This window comes from Bombus bifarius, unplaced genomic scaffold (genome assembly GCF_011952205.1).
Source record: "Bombus bifarius isolate JDL3187 unplaced genomic scaffold, Bbif_JDL3187 scf7180000008023, whole genome shotgun sequence".
NCBI lineage: Eukaryota > Metazoa > Arthropoda > Insecta > Hymenoptera > Apidae > Bombus > Bombus bifarius.
In genome coordinates this window covers 1,015,373-1,027,338 of record NW_022884396.1, presented here as the reverse complement: position 1 = coordinate 1,027,338, position 11,966 = coordinate 1,015,373, and the positions used below count along the sequence as shown (strand labels likewise).

The 11,966-nt window shown below is 33.3% G+C and overlaps 2 protein-coding genes across 2 annotated transcripts; both read right to left on the bottom strand.

Annotated features, from left to right (window-relative positions):
• Positions 1 to 1,102: 1,102 nt before the first annotated feature.
• Positions 1,103 to 3,413, bottom strand: LOC117207193 (odorant receptor 13a-like). Its single transcript, XM_033447144.1, has 6 exons — positions 3,040 to 3,413; positions 2,124 to 2,604; positions 1,798 to 1,897; positions 1,593 to 1,715; positions 1,331 to 1,486; positions 1,103 to 1,235 (listed from the first exon to the last, which is right to left on the bottom strand). Exons 1-6 carry the CDS (start codon positions 3,308 to 3,310, stop codon positions 1,182 to 1,184), a joined length of 1,185 nt encoding a protein of 394 aa, XP_033303035.1. The 5' UTR covers positions 3,311 to 3,413; the 3' UTR covers positions 1,103 to 1,181.
• Positions 3,414 to 4,052: 639 nt separating this feature from the next.
• LOC117207171 (odorant receptor 4-like) lies at positions 4,053 to 11,814 on the bottom strand. The gene is made up of 11 exons (XM_033447113.1): positions 11,437 to 11,814; positions 10,746 to 11,196; positions 10,421 to 10,520; positions 10,196 to 10,318; positions 9,962 to 10,120; positions 6,731 to 6,851; positions 5,775 to 6,261; positions 5,306 to 5,405; positions 5,113 to 5,235; positions 4,436 to 4,591; positions 4,053 to 4,349 (listed from the first exon to the last, which is right to left on the bottom strand). Exons 1-11 carry the CDS (start codon positions 11,651 to 11,653, stop codon positions 4,290 to 4,292), a joined length of 2,097 nt encoding a protein of 698 aa, XP_033303004.1. The 5' UTR covers positions 11,654 to 11,814; the 3' UTR covers positions 4,053 to 4,289.
• Positions 11,815 to 11,966: the final 152 nt, after the last annotated feature.

Below are 11,966 nucleotides of genomic sequence, written 5' to 3'. Positions count from 1 at the left end.
CAGTTAGAATGCGCATTATGATATCAATTATTCGTGAATATGTAGTACAGTGTCATTCACAACTTTATGTCGAAGTAAGTTGAATCTATCATTACAGTTTGGCTGTTGCAAGTATGTATTCATTTGTAATTATTCATAACTTCTTCCACGATACGAGAAAATATAAAAGAAGCAAGTGATGCCAGCGTTTTTGCAACTCTCTCTGTCAAAATTCACAAGTAAAAGAAATTGGATCACATCGAGCAAATAATCTATGAATAAATACAATTATTACTAGAAGGTAACGTTGCCAAAAAAAATTGTTTAGTCGATGAATATAATGCCCAAGAATTCTATAAAATATAAAATGTATAGTTTGTAAAATTATGTTTATGAAATAGATTGAATTAAATTTGTACCGGTTATATTTATGTGGCATGTTTATTATATTATATTTGTAGGATTAGTATATAAAAATAAAATATAACGTAATTAAAAATTTCAATTCTATTCTATGCGAATTTTTTAAATGTGTAGTTATATATAATGCCAATACTTTCAATATAGTACGTAGTCCAGTATCAAACTTTCTTCTGTCATATTCTTCACTTAGGGTTTAGGTAGTTCCAGAGGTCTATGTAAGGGCAGTCTTTCCCTGTACGCTGCAGTGATACAACGTATAGATAGCTCTCCGCGACATATCGCTTGCTTTTTATTTGTATCTAGTGGTTTTCTATGTTATGTTATACAAGTGCAAATTTTTTTTTTATATTAATGACAGCAATATCATTGTTTTCTTATAATATTATGTATATATAATATAGGATGCATTTTTTTATTTCATATTTTTTTCTTGCAGGAAGTTAAAACGGTGAAGTGGAAACGACGAGGAAAAAACCAAAAGCAAAATCTTTGGAATCTCGTGCTATTTCAAAGAAATGTGAGTTTTATGAATATTTCAATGTTTTGATCGTTTTACCAAAAGATTCTTCGAATGATTGTGCAATTCCTTCGGATAAAAGTATTGTTATATATGACTATATGTATCGCAATATGAACTTTTGAACGGATATCAAAATATTTATACGATATGTAACGTGATTTTATAAAATGCTCGGTGTACTGTGTTTTTTTATTGTTTCTTCCATATACAAGAACCAATATATTTCAACCATACGATTACGTTACTTTTCTTCGAACAATCAATCCTTCATGGCTAACAATACTGAAAGGTATCCAGCAGACGTTTTTAGAACCTAACAAAATACCACTGTCAATTCTTGAGATCCATGTCTAAATGTGTGTAAAAATCCATTAGAAAATAATTTAGAATCATGATCGTTTGACTCACAGCATTAAAGAGTTCGAGCGAGAAAGGACTGAATTTTCCAGCTGTTATTTGAAACGATACTTTCGCGCGACATATTACGATAATTAGTGAAATCGCGTTCTTCGGTGGTAAATCGTACCAATCGCACTCGTATGCTGCTTGCCCAACACCGGTACTCTGAAAGTAAATGTTGTATTAGGGCGTGTGGAGCGTTACTTTCGCAAGAAAGAAATTGAACTTTCGTTCTTTAATAAAATTTTCTATTTATATATAAATAACTCACTTCCCCTAGAAGCATTTCTCCTATATAACAATAAATAAAAAGATGCAGCATAGTATAAATTACGTGTATGATGAAAAACATCATTCCAACTATTGGTACGTCCGCTTGCTCTTGATCTACAGACTAAAATGGAACGGAATGTACATTATATAGCAATTTCTTATCTCGTCGGAAAAATATCAATGTAATATTAACTTCAGCATACAGTTATCATACGATATCCAGTCAGACAAAACATCGCTGTGCAGATTACAGTCTGAATAAGTAACGTGAGATTGAAGCAATCTTCCACGATCACGGCAAACCTTGGATCACAAATGCTTCTTTAAATCCTAATTTAATTAAATTATTGTTTTGCATTTTTCATTTTCCAAATTTATTAACATTTTCTTTTCTTTAAGTAACATTTAATTTATTTTTCCTTCTTCTTTTTTTAATAATTGGCGGGAGAAATAAATCTTCTTTTAAGGCCCATTTTAATAAACATTTTAATAAACATTTTTAGTTCACTAATAGATCGTTTGTACCAACCTAGATAACAGATTGTGCCTGTTCACAATGAATCCCAGTCGTTCATGGAATCTTGCGTAATTATTATCCTTCTTCGTCGTGTTAGCTAGATCCTCGAGTGCCATTCTAAGAACAGTTAATTGACCGCACAAGTGCAACACAAGAACCGCAAGGAACGTGTCGAAGCAAGAATAGCATATCGCGGTTAACACCGTGCCCATAAACTGTCCCAGCCATGTAATCTCGAAATTTGGACTTTTGCGTGTGTCGTAAGGGAACGTGGCTGGATGAAGGAGTCCTCCTAGATCGGCTTCTGACGCACTTTGCATATTACTCCAAATTTGTAGCGATATAAAAGCGAAAAGCATGAGATACGTTAGAGTGGAACAGACTATGGATATCATTCGACTAATTTTCGCGTTCTTTAACATCGTTTGACGATCTTGATTTGTGATTGGCTCGTTCCAGTCGTCGAACATTTGGCTGAGTAATAGCGTCAGAGCTAAAGAGATATTAATTGTTATATGTATGTTATATTTGTGGATATCGTCACATATTTTAGACAAATATTGACGTGTAGTTGGGTGAAGCATCAGTAATTAGATCTTTGTGTTTCTAGTTAAATTAGCTCACGTATGGTCTAACGTATTGATACTAAAAGGGACAAAATTAAAAAAGCTTGATTCAGAACCTTGAAAGATTAATTAACTATGAATATTTATGCATTTATGAGAAGTTTTGTAAAAATCTATAGAGTGCACATTCATACTGCTACATAAAATATTCCTTAAAATATTACAAGGGTGAAATAAGTCTGCGTTTAGATTTTATTTTTTTGATTAGGTAGATTTGGAAAAATAAATATGTAAGTAAATATATATAAATATACATATAAATATATATAAATATAAATAGAAATATATATAGGTATAATTACCTTTCTTATAATACCGTAGGACGATCTGCTTAACCAATGCAAAGGCAATCGGTATATTAATCGACAAATTTTCGATTACTTCGTCCAAATTAGTTGATTTCAATACCAGATTTGCTGTTTGTGGTGCACAGATGAAAATAAACGTCACAATAGTCGTAAACCAGAATATTATACTCGAAAGTAATCGTGATCCTCTTGATACTTTTCTCGGTTCCGGCCACACACCGAGTAACGTCAAGTTGAAACGATTCCATCCCATTGCAAAGTCCATTTTTCCTTTCGAACGATACCTCGCGTAATTTTGAGAACGTATTAATTATGGATATATTGTAATTATCAGCAATTATAATTTTAAACGATCGTTACATCGTAGCTTGAACGCATTGAGAACAGAACATTGTTTGGAATATTTACAATTTTATTTGTATGTATAGAACTATAGGAGGGCTGTTATTAAATTTAGAATTTGGTACTTGGAATTATGGAATACTATAATTCGTTTGAAGAAATACCGAATTTTTATCTTTCACTACTGTGGAAATCGTGTTACTTGAATTATATTTTCGACAGTTTATAATTCTTGAAACGAATCTTTTAAAAAATGTCAATGAGTGGCGAATTTCAAAGTTGAAATTTTTCCATCGGTAGAAAGGATTAAATTCCGACTGAATCGACGCGATGTCTCTGTTCTAGTTGTCTCCTCAGCGGGGATATTTCGATAACTGGTCCTGCAGATTACGCGCAGGCCTTTCGTGCCGCTCATTACGCATTCACAATCGTGATGTTGAAATCTTTCTCATGGAACTTTTAATAGGCGCAATCTGGAAGTTTGCGAAGCGAAACAAACCTTGCAATTTCGAACTCTTTCGGTTAGGCAACGATAAGATCGAGGGCTGACGAACCGAAACATAGAAATTGTATTTTCGATGGTCTGTCTCGTCTGTGAAACTTTGTCTTCGATAATTATCTTATCTATCAACCAGCAAAGGAAAGTTTACCTCTAATCGAGCTGAACTCGAAGCTCGAAACTTTTACTTATATCGCGGATTTTCTTTTTGTGATGTAGAGAATATTCACTTTCTCGGTTAGTCTTGTGTTGTAACGTTTAATACGCTCAAGTTTTACATACGGTACCGTGATATGTCGTAACTGTAATAACATTTCGTTCAAATAGTTGTAGATGAACAATCGTACAGATCAGAGTACGTATTCTAAGGATGAGTTTGCAACTTGACTACGGATAAACAAGTCTAATCGTTATTTGCAACTGTTAGTAACACCGAAAGGTATCCCATCGCTGTTTTCAGAATCTAAAACAAGATTTAAGTGATTTTACTGATGAAAGTGAATTATGTACTTCGATAGCCGTGGTTTATGAGTCGATATTTGTACATACGGTACTGAACAGTTCCATAGAGAAGATACCAAATTTGCCTGCAGTCAAACAAAGTGGACGAGTGGACCGGTTCATGATGAATAGAAGACATTTGGTTTGAGAAGGTGAGACGTTGTACCAATTCGATTCGTACGCGCTATTGCTCATTTCTCTACTCTGAAACCATCCAAAGTAACTTTTCTACTTCCTTCATGAGTCTCTGCTTCATTCGTTTGTTCGTCGAGCATCGATGAATTAAGAAGAATTATAATTATCTTGACGTCTGTGAGATTTTCGTTCAAATGTACGAAATGTACGAAATGTATTTCTGTGTACTTTTTTTAAATATAAATTACAAATCTAGATACGTGTGTGTGTGCCTATTATCTCTTCAAACAGATGATTGTAAGATTATTATGTATCTATTCTATGATTATTGAAAGTATTGTGTTCACATTTATCATTTTTGTTTTATTTGGACAATAATAAATTAGTAACAAGCGATGCTATAAAAATGTATTCTATTACGGTTCGGATTTCATGGTTTATAACACGATTCAGATAATTGTTGATTTTTGAGAGACGAGTCAGACATTAAAACTCTATGCACGATTTCCAATTTACAAGGAGCATGAGATCGGATCTATCAGAACTCAGTTATGAATATGTTGATTACAGTGGCATGAAGGATTACTTACTTGAATGAGAAGCATCTCGCCTATGTAACAATAAAGATACACGTGTACAAGGATGAAGCAGACGAAGAGGACAAAGAAAACCAGTTGAAAGTTGAAGATTCCATTTTCGTTTTTAATCAATACCTGGTTAATTTGCGTTATTACTGTGATCTTACAACCACGGAGTACAAAGAATATAGTAAACGTAACTTACGTTGAAGAACAAGAAACCTTGAAAGCATATTTCGATGGTACACAGTAACATCTGTAGCAACAATAGCGGACTAAAGCATTTTTCGATCGTCTGTGCAAGCCTTTAATAAAAATGTTTACCGAGATTAGTGTTTCAGGTTGGAATGTTAGAAAATGAAATATTATAATATTGATAATACCAGGATAGGATAATTTTAAGCATTGGAATATTAACAAATGATAGCCTTGGATACACGTTAAGTATTGAAATATGGTAATATCAAAATACATCATGGTATTGAAGAAGAATTGAGATTATCATAGTATAAAGGAAAACTCAAATTTCCTAGTATTGTTCTTAAGAACAAAATAATGCACATTTAATACGTTAAGGAATATCCTTAGAATATGTTATAAGGATCGTTTTAGAAATCTATTATATAATAATCTAATATGTAAAAAGCTAGTAAATATCGAGATATGCTATTCACCAGTTCAGATGCTCGTGCTTGGTAATAATCCAAACCAACTCCTTTTGAAACTCATCTATGCTTCTATTTCCTTCCTCGCCGCCCATCAATCTTGTTAATTTCTTCCTTAAAATTTCAAATTGTCCACATATATGCAGGACTAACATAGCGATAAAAGTGTCGACAGTGGTATAGCAAATAGTAGCTGAATATCCCGCAATTACTTGAGCAAAATTGGTCATTAACAATATCGGTACTGGTCGAATGTTATAGGGAAAATATCCAGGATACAAGCTCAAATGATCCTGGTTTTCATGTAATCTATCAGAAAGATAGACGTTAATAGATCGAAGGCTTAAATATGCAGTGACCATTGTGAGAGTTAATATTGAACACCAGACGGAAATAAAGTTCGCAGGTTTAGCCATCTTCAGCATCGCTGTCTTTTCTTCTTCCGTCTTCGCACTGCGCCAGTCATCGTAGAAAGACTTCATGATAGGTTTGAAAGCTTGAAATATAATCCAATTAATTTGTTAAATGGCCTATTAACTCGTATCACTTCAATGTGTAAACAACAAGATTTTTGCAAGATAACACCACTAAAGGACGACTTTTATATATATTAACGAAACAAAAGACCTTACCGAGTTTTTAGATATAAGTAACATAAGTAACGCAATAAGTACACAAGTAACATAATATCAAAAAAATATAAAATAATATAATCGCTAATAACCAAGCAGTTGATGTGATTTAAATACCAAAAACAAAAAGAAATCTGTACAAAAACGTAAAAGATTCCAGTGTAGTTATTTCTCTTAAATTCAAAGTTTATTCTTTGCCCATATTGAGGGGACTGGTAATATTTCCAGAGCAAAATCGCTGTTCTGCGAGAAATGTGATCTAATAAATCTAATAGAATTTAAGCGCGCAACATTGTAATTGTTTAGTAGATCGCTTGTCCTCTTTATACGTACAGTCTTTGTAGTACCAAGCAAAGATCAGTTTTATCATAGCGTTTATACCAGGAATATTAGCTGTTGACAGGTTTTCTGTCACCAACTCAAGATTCCCCCATATGAAAAATAGGTTCGCACTCTGCGGTCCAGTTCCAAATATAGTTATTATGGACAAATAAATTAGAGCCTTGAAATGTGACAATCGTTCGTCAGTTCTTCCCGGTTCCGGCCAGATGCCAATTAGTTCCATATTCCAACGATTCCATCCAATGGCTGTTTTCAATCCTCAAAAGTAAACGAGTTCGTGGAAAATCTTACGCTTATTGAATACTACGAGATATTAAAGTTAGTTTAGAATGATCATATTTCTTATAATAAAAATTAAGTGATAGCAAAAATTCATGTTGTATATCTTTTATAAATATAAAGGGTGATTCTATTAACTGAGATATGTTGCAACTTTTTAAAGCGAAATTCGAATGTTACTATACAATTTATTTTTCATTGTATTTTTCTTTTTAGGTATCCCATGACATATCCGAAGATTAAGTAAAATTCACGAAAATAATTAAAAATGGTACCTGCATCGAAGTCCATTAGAAGTACACACACGCCAGCTGCACGATCAAATGACTGCCGCGAATTTCTCGTTCTTTACACGAAAGAAAAATGTCTGCTCCTCTTGGTACGTGAGAAACCACCTCATGTGAAAATGTTACAACTTCCAAGTAGTACGAGCAAACTTCGAAGTTTCGCGTCTACGTAGATAGACAAATTTTTTTAATCGTCTTCGCCTGCTAACAAACTGTCTTTAACTTAACTACTTACTGGATACTTTCTGTCTTCGTCCTTGAATAATTGATTGCCTTTATTGAGAAACTTTTACCACGGAACATACTACGTTTTTATTCGCATTTATGTGTTACCTAAATTCGATGCGAAACTCCTTCACATTTGTAAACGGAGGCTTGTTCGCAGTACATGAACAGAGGTAACGTAGGACATTTTTAACTAACTTTAATTTACTTCAATCAATTTCAATTTCAATTATTACTGCGATTCTTGTATTTTTCGTGCCTCGATATTGTTTTCGTTTCAACCAAGAAATTGAGTTCCAATGTTTTAAGAAAATCTTTAGCATGTAAGTGAGACGAGAACACATACATATCAACATTATATGGAAACAAATTGTATCAGAAAAATATGAGACAAAGCGAGGTTCATTTAATAATAAAAATAAAAAGCACCTTCTTAATTAAAAGGATAAGGTAGAAAATTGTCAAAAAATAGAAAAATGTGTAGTTATGTATGAATTATTTTATATAATACCATTAAATTGCACACAAACATTATTACTTTTTGCATACAGCACAGTAATATACTACTTAGACAATTATTTACAATCGATAAAATAGGAGGATAAACGATTCCGCCAGAAATATTGCAAATTTCGATCACTAAACTAAACCTACTATCCAATCTGAGCCATCAAATTTTATTGATACCTATATCATCATGAATTCGTTCACATTCCAGTCGAATAAAAATTTTCACTTTTTGTTAATTGTAGGTAAATGTCAAAGACGTCGGTAAAACCAAAAAACGAACAGATCTCGAATGACTCGAATCGAACTATACGGCGAATGCTATCACCGGCTGCAAAATTGACGATTTCTCAGCTCCGATTTTCTCCAAGGCTAAAGACGAGGGGCAAGTACACGGTTAGCCGAACCTAGAGGAGGAATCCAAACGGTAAGTTTTTTTTTTAGAAGAAAGTATTTCTTAGCTTCGTCTATTTTTTCGAAGGAGAGCAGAAATACCATGCTATGCATATTATGCATAATATGAATTATGTGGAACTGCTAAATGCTAATTTCAACCCACTAAAAAAAACTGCCCTTACACTCTCCATTAATGCTGCTTTGACACTATTAGCGTACTACTGGTCTGACCTGAAGACACAGAAAATCATATCCCCGTATCACATGCGTGACTGTCACTCGTTTGTATTGACGCACGAATTTATAAACCAAGCATAGGGGATGCGAATGACGCGAAGAACCTTCCCCTAACTTGTGTACTCACCTGACGGCTGTCACAGCAAACCACATACTTTCTGTAAACCTTTGCTGATATGTGTGTTAATAGTTTGGTATAAAATGGGTATAGCAAAAGCATTTATGCATTACAAGTATACATATATCTAATAGGATCATCAACTCGTTGTCGTAGGATCCAGGAAGAATTGTACCAAGCTTCACTAAACTACACACACGTACATTGTTTTGCCAGCAAACTCGGAAGTCTGCTCATTTTTTATCTGTACGCGTCAAAGCAAACGGTGACCAACTTTTCTTTGTTCTCAACAATTGTGATGGGAAAAATGTCGATCTGCGAAAAGAGGGAAAGATGATATCTTTAAGGTTTCCTGAGAAGCACTCGTGGTCTCGAGGAATCTCTTTAATAATTAATAATTTTATTACTTTACACAGTATTTAATTTTTTTGTTTCGCCATTTTAATTCTCATTACTTTGAGATATAATTTATCATTTAGAGAAATATACTAAAATATTCTTTTTGTAACGCTTCTTTTATCAAGCTGATGGACGGTTGTAAAATTCACAGATGTATCGGATCGTCTATTATTTATTTTTCATTGCGTATAGGACAGAAACATACCCCATCGAGGTTTTTATGACCTGAATAAAAAAAAAATGTTGTTCTGTATATGTTTATGTAAATGTGAGATATTATACATGTATATACATATTTTTGATTATTATTCATCTTCACACTCCGGATAAATGATTTGCATTACATATTTTTCTAATCTCTGCTCATTCCGAAACGTATTTGAGAATACTGTTACATCTAAAGGCTTACACACATCTACTTATTTTATATCTAAGCTAAATCTTAAACAAATAGGGTGTTCACGAATTTATCAGCCAGCTTTTTTCTTGGTATTTTCCAAATGGCATTTATTAGAAAAAAATTATCAGGAAAAAGTTTTACAATTTCCTGTGACCAATATAATAGCGTATATCATTTTTTTTATACTTGCAGTATTCTTCTAGAAACGATAGTGACATGCACCTATTTAAGCCCATAGTCTCCACAAATCGCTTCATATGACATAAAAAGACATGCAGCGGTCTATTTAAAGGATCGAAAATGATCTTCATTTCCGAAAAAATAGTACACAAAAATACTACCTGTAAATTGTATTATAACTCGTTTACACTTACCTGACAGTAAAGCGCAAAAGTAAAAGAACAAAATCTGCCTGCTGTAATTTGTAAGGGCGAAGACGTGGCACGGCACATAATAATTACAAGCCATCTTGCATTCTTGGGAGGTAAATTGTACCATTTTGTACCGTAGGCTATGTTAGCTATTTCTGTACTCTGAAAAAACTGAAAATTTGAATAATTTCTCATCACTAGAAACGGCAATATTCATTTTTCTTTTCTAAAAAATACCTCGGCTGCTAGTTTTTCTCCCATGTAACAATATAGAAACAGTTGCAACATCACGTAAAATACGTATATCAATAAGAACGAAATTTGAAAAATCATGTCTTCCATTGTATTCTCTCCTAACGACTGCACATTAAATTATGAGAAAAATGATATATTATTTTGTAATGCTCTTTGAAATTTTTTTATATTATATACACTTGAAAAAAGATATGTTTTTCATCGTACCATCATAACTTGGTAAAACTGAGAACATATCTGAATGGTGCAACTCAGCATTTGAAACAGAAGCATCATGTTAAAGGAATTCTCTATCCTTCCGGCGAACCTTAGTTGTACACATGACAAGATTAATAGTTAGCAAATGACAGCAACATTATGAGTTTAAAGGTTGAGACGAAGAAAAGAAAAGACGAACATACAATGGTTTTACATTGATGAACTTAAACATCGAAAATTGATATTCCATGTATACGCTTATTCTAATTTATTCTCTTCGCTGTATATATTCCCTAGTATCTTCAACAAAATAACAAATTTCCTTAATACGAACCTATTTATATATTCATGCTTTTCGACAATCTTCTGCATCTTCATTTCTATATTTTTCTTATCGTACGAATCAATCTTCCCTAAATCTTGCCTCAAAATCGAAAGCTGTCCGCAGACGTGGAAAATCAGCAGGACAACGAGAGTATCTACAGTTGTGTACGTATTTGCAGCATAAATGGCAGCCACGTATTGACCGATCATCGTCAATTCGAAATTTGGACTGATGCTAGTGTTGTATGGGTAATAGCCACGAAGGAATAGTGTAATGTCGTTGTTTTTCATGCTAGACAATCGTGCAGGCACAAAAGCGAGAATTACGATGTTAACCATCAATGTGCTTCCTATTGTAATCTTTCTAGTGATCCTCGCGGTGTTCACCATTGTTTCTCGTTCGATATTATTCGTCACTGCGTCCCAGTCATTGGCCATGTATCTCAGTAGAGACTTTAACGCTTGGAAGAGGAGGAAATGGTAGATAGAATACGTCTTAATGGATCTTTCTTGTGTAATAATTAGAATAAGATTAAAGAATATTTTAAAATATAGCGTAAATAGATAAGAGAATATGACAAAATAGAACAGTACAATGAGATTTATAAGCTGCATATTGGGCAGTATTTTTAATTAAAAAAAGAAGACAAATCCATATTTGTTGTTTAATTTGTTGTTGTGTAATTTTCTGAGATGCTTACGTATGCCGTTGATCCAAACAGTCAGAGTCTTCATGAGGGAAACCATGACGGTAATATTAGTCGACAGATTCTCGATCACCAAATCAGAGTCACCGGCGATCATAGGAAGGTTAATTGTTTGTGGAGCACATGCGAAGCACAGCATTATGATACACGGTAATAGAACGAGGTAACTGGAAGATCGGTTCCATTTCCTCTCTTCCGGCCAGATACCCATAAACTTCAGCAGGTTGTAATTCCAAGCGTACACATTGTTTAAATCTACATCTCTATCTATAAATAGGTACTTAAAAAATAATTCACAGTCGCAAGATTAAATATGTCATATTTCTCTTCCACTATCCATAGTAATATCTAAAATTATAGTCTCCAGTTTTAGTTATTTTGTATTATTTTCAATTATTCACTTCTTATTTTCAACGATTAAAGTGATAAAAGAGAAATTTCTGCTAATCTCGCTGGTTTTTACCAATATTTATTAGGTAATATGTGAAATTACCTCGTTGGATATCCATAGAGGCCTGTTTTCC

Coding starts and splice junctions, on each gene's coding strand:
- LOC117207171 (XM_033447113.1), bottom strand. CDS start 11,653: ATGGGTATCTGGCCGGAAGAGAGGAAATGGAACCGATCTTCCAGTTAC. Junction 10,319..10,420: donor AGTTTTACCAAGTTATGATG/GTACGATGAAAA, acceptor TTTAATGTGCAG/TCGTTAGGAGAGAATACAAT. Junction 6,852..9,961: donor CTTTTGCGCTTTACTGTCAG/GTAAGTGTAAAC, acceptor ACTGGACCGCAG/AGTGCGAACCTATTTTTCAT.
- LOC117207193 (XM_033447144.1), bottom strand. CDS start 3,310: ATGGACTTTGCAATGGGATGGAATCGTTTCAACTTGACGTTACTCGGT. Junction 1,898..2,123: donor AGGCACAATCTGTTATCTAG/GTTGGTACAAAC, acceptor TTGTGATCCAAG/GTTTGCCGTGATCGTGGAAG. Junction 1,487..1,592: donor GAGAAATGCTTCTAGGGGAA/GTGAGTTATTTA, acceptor ATTTACTTTCAG/AGTACCGGTGTTGGGCAAGC.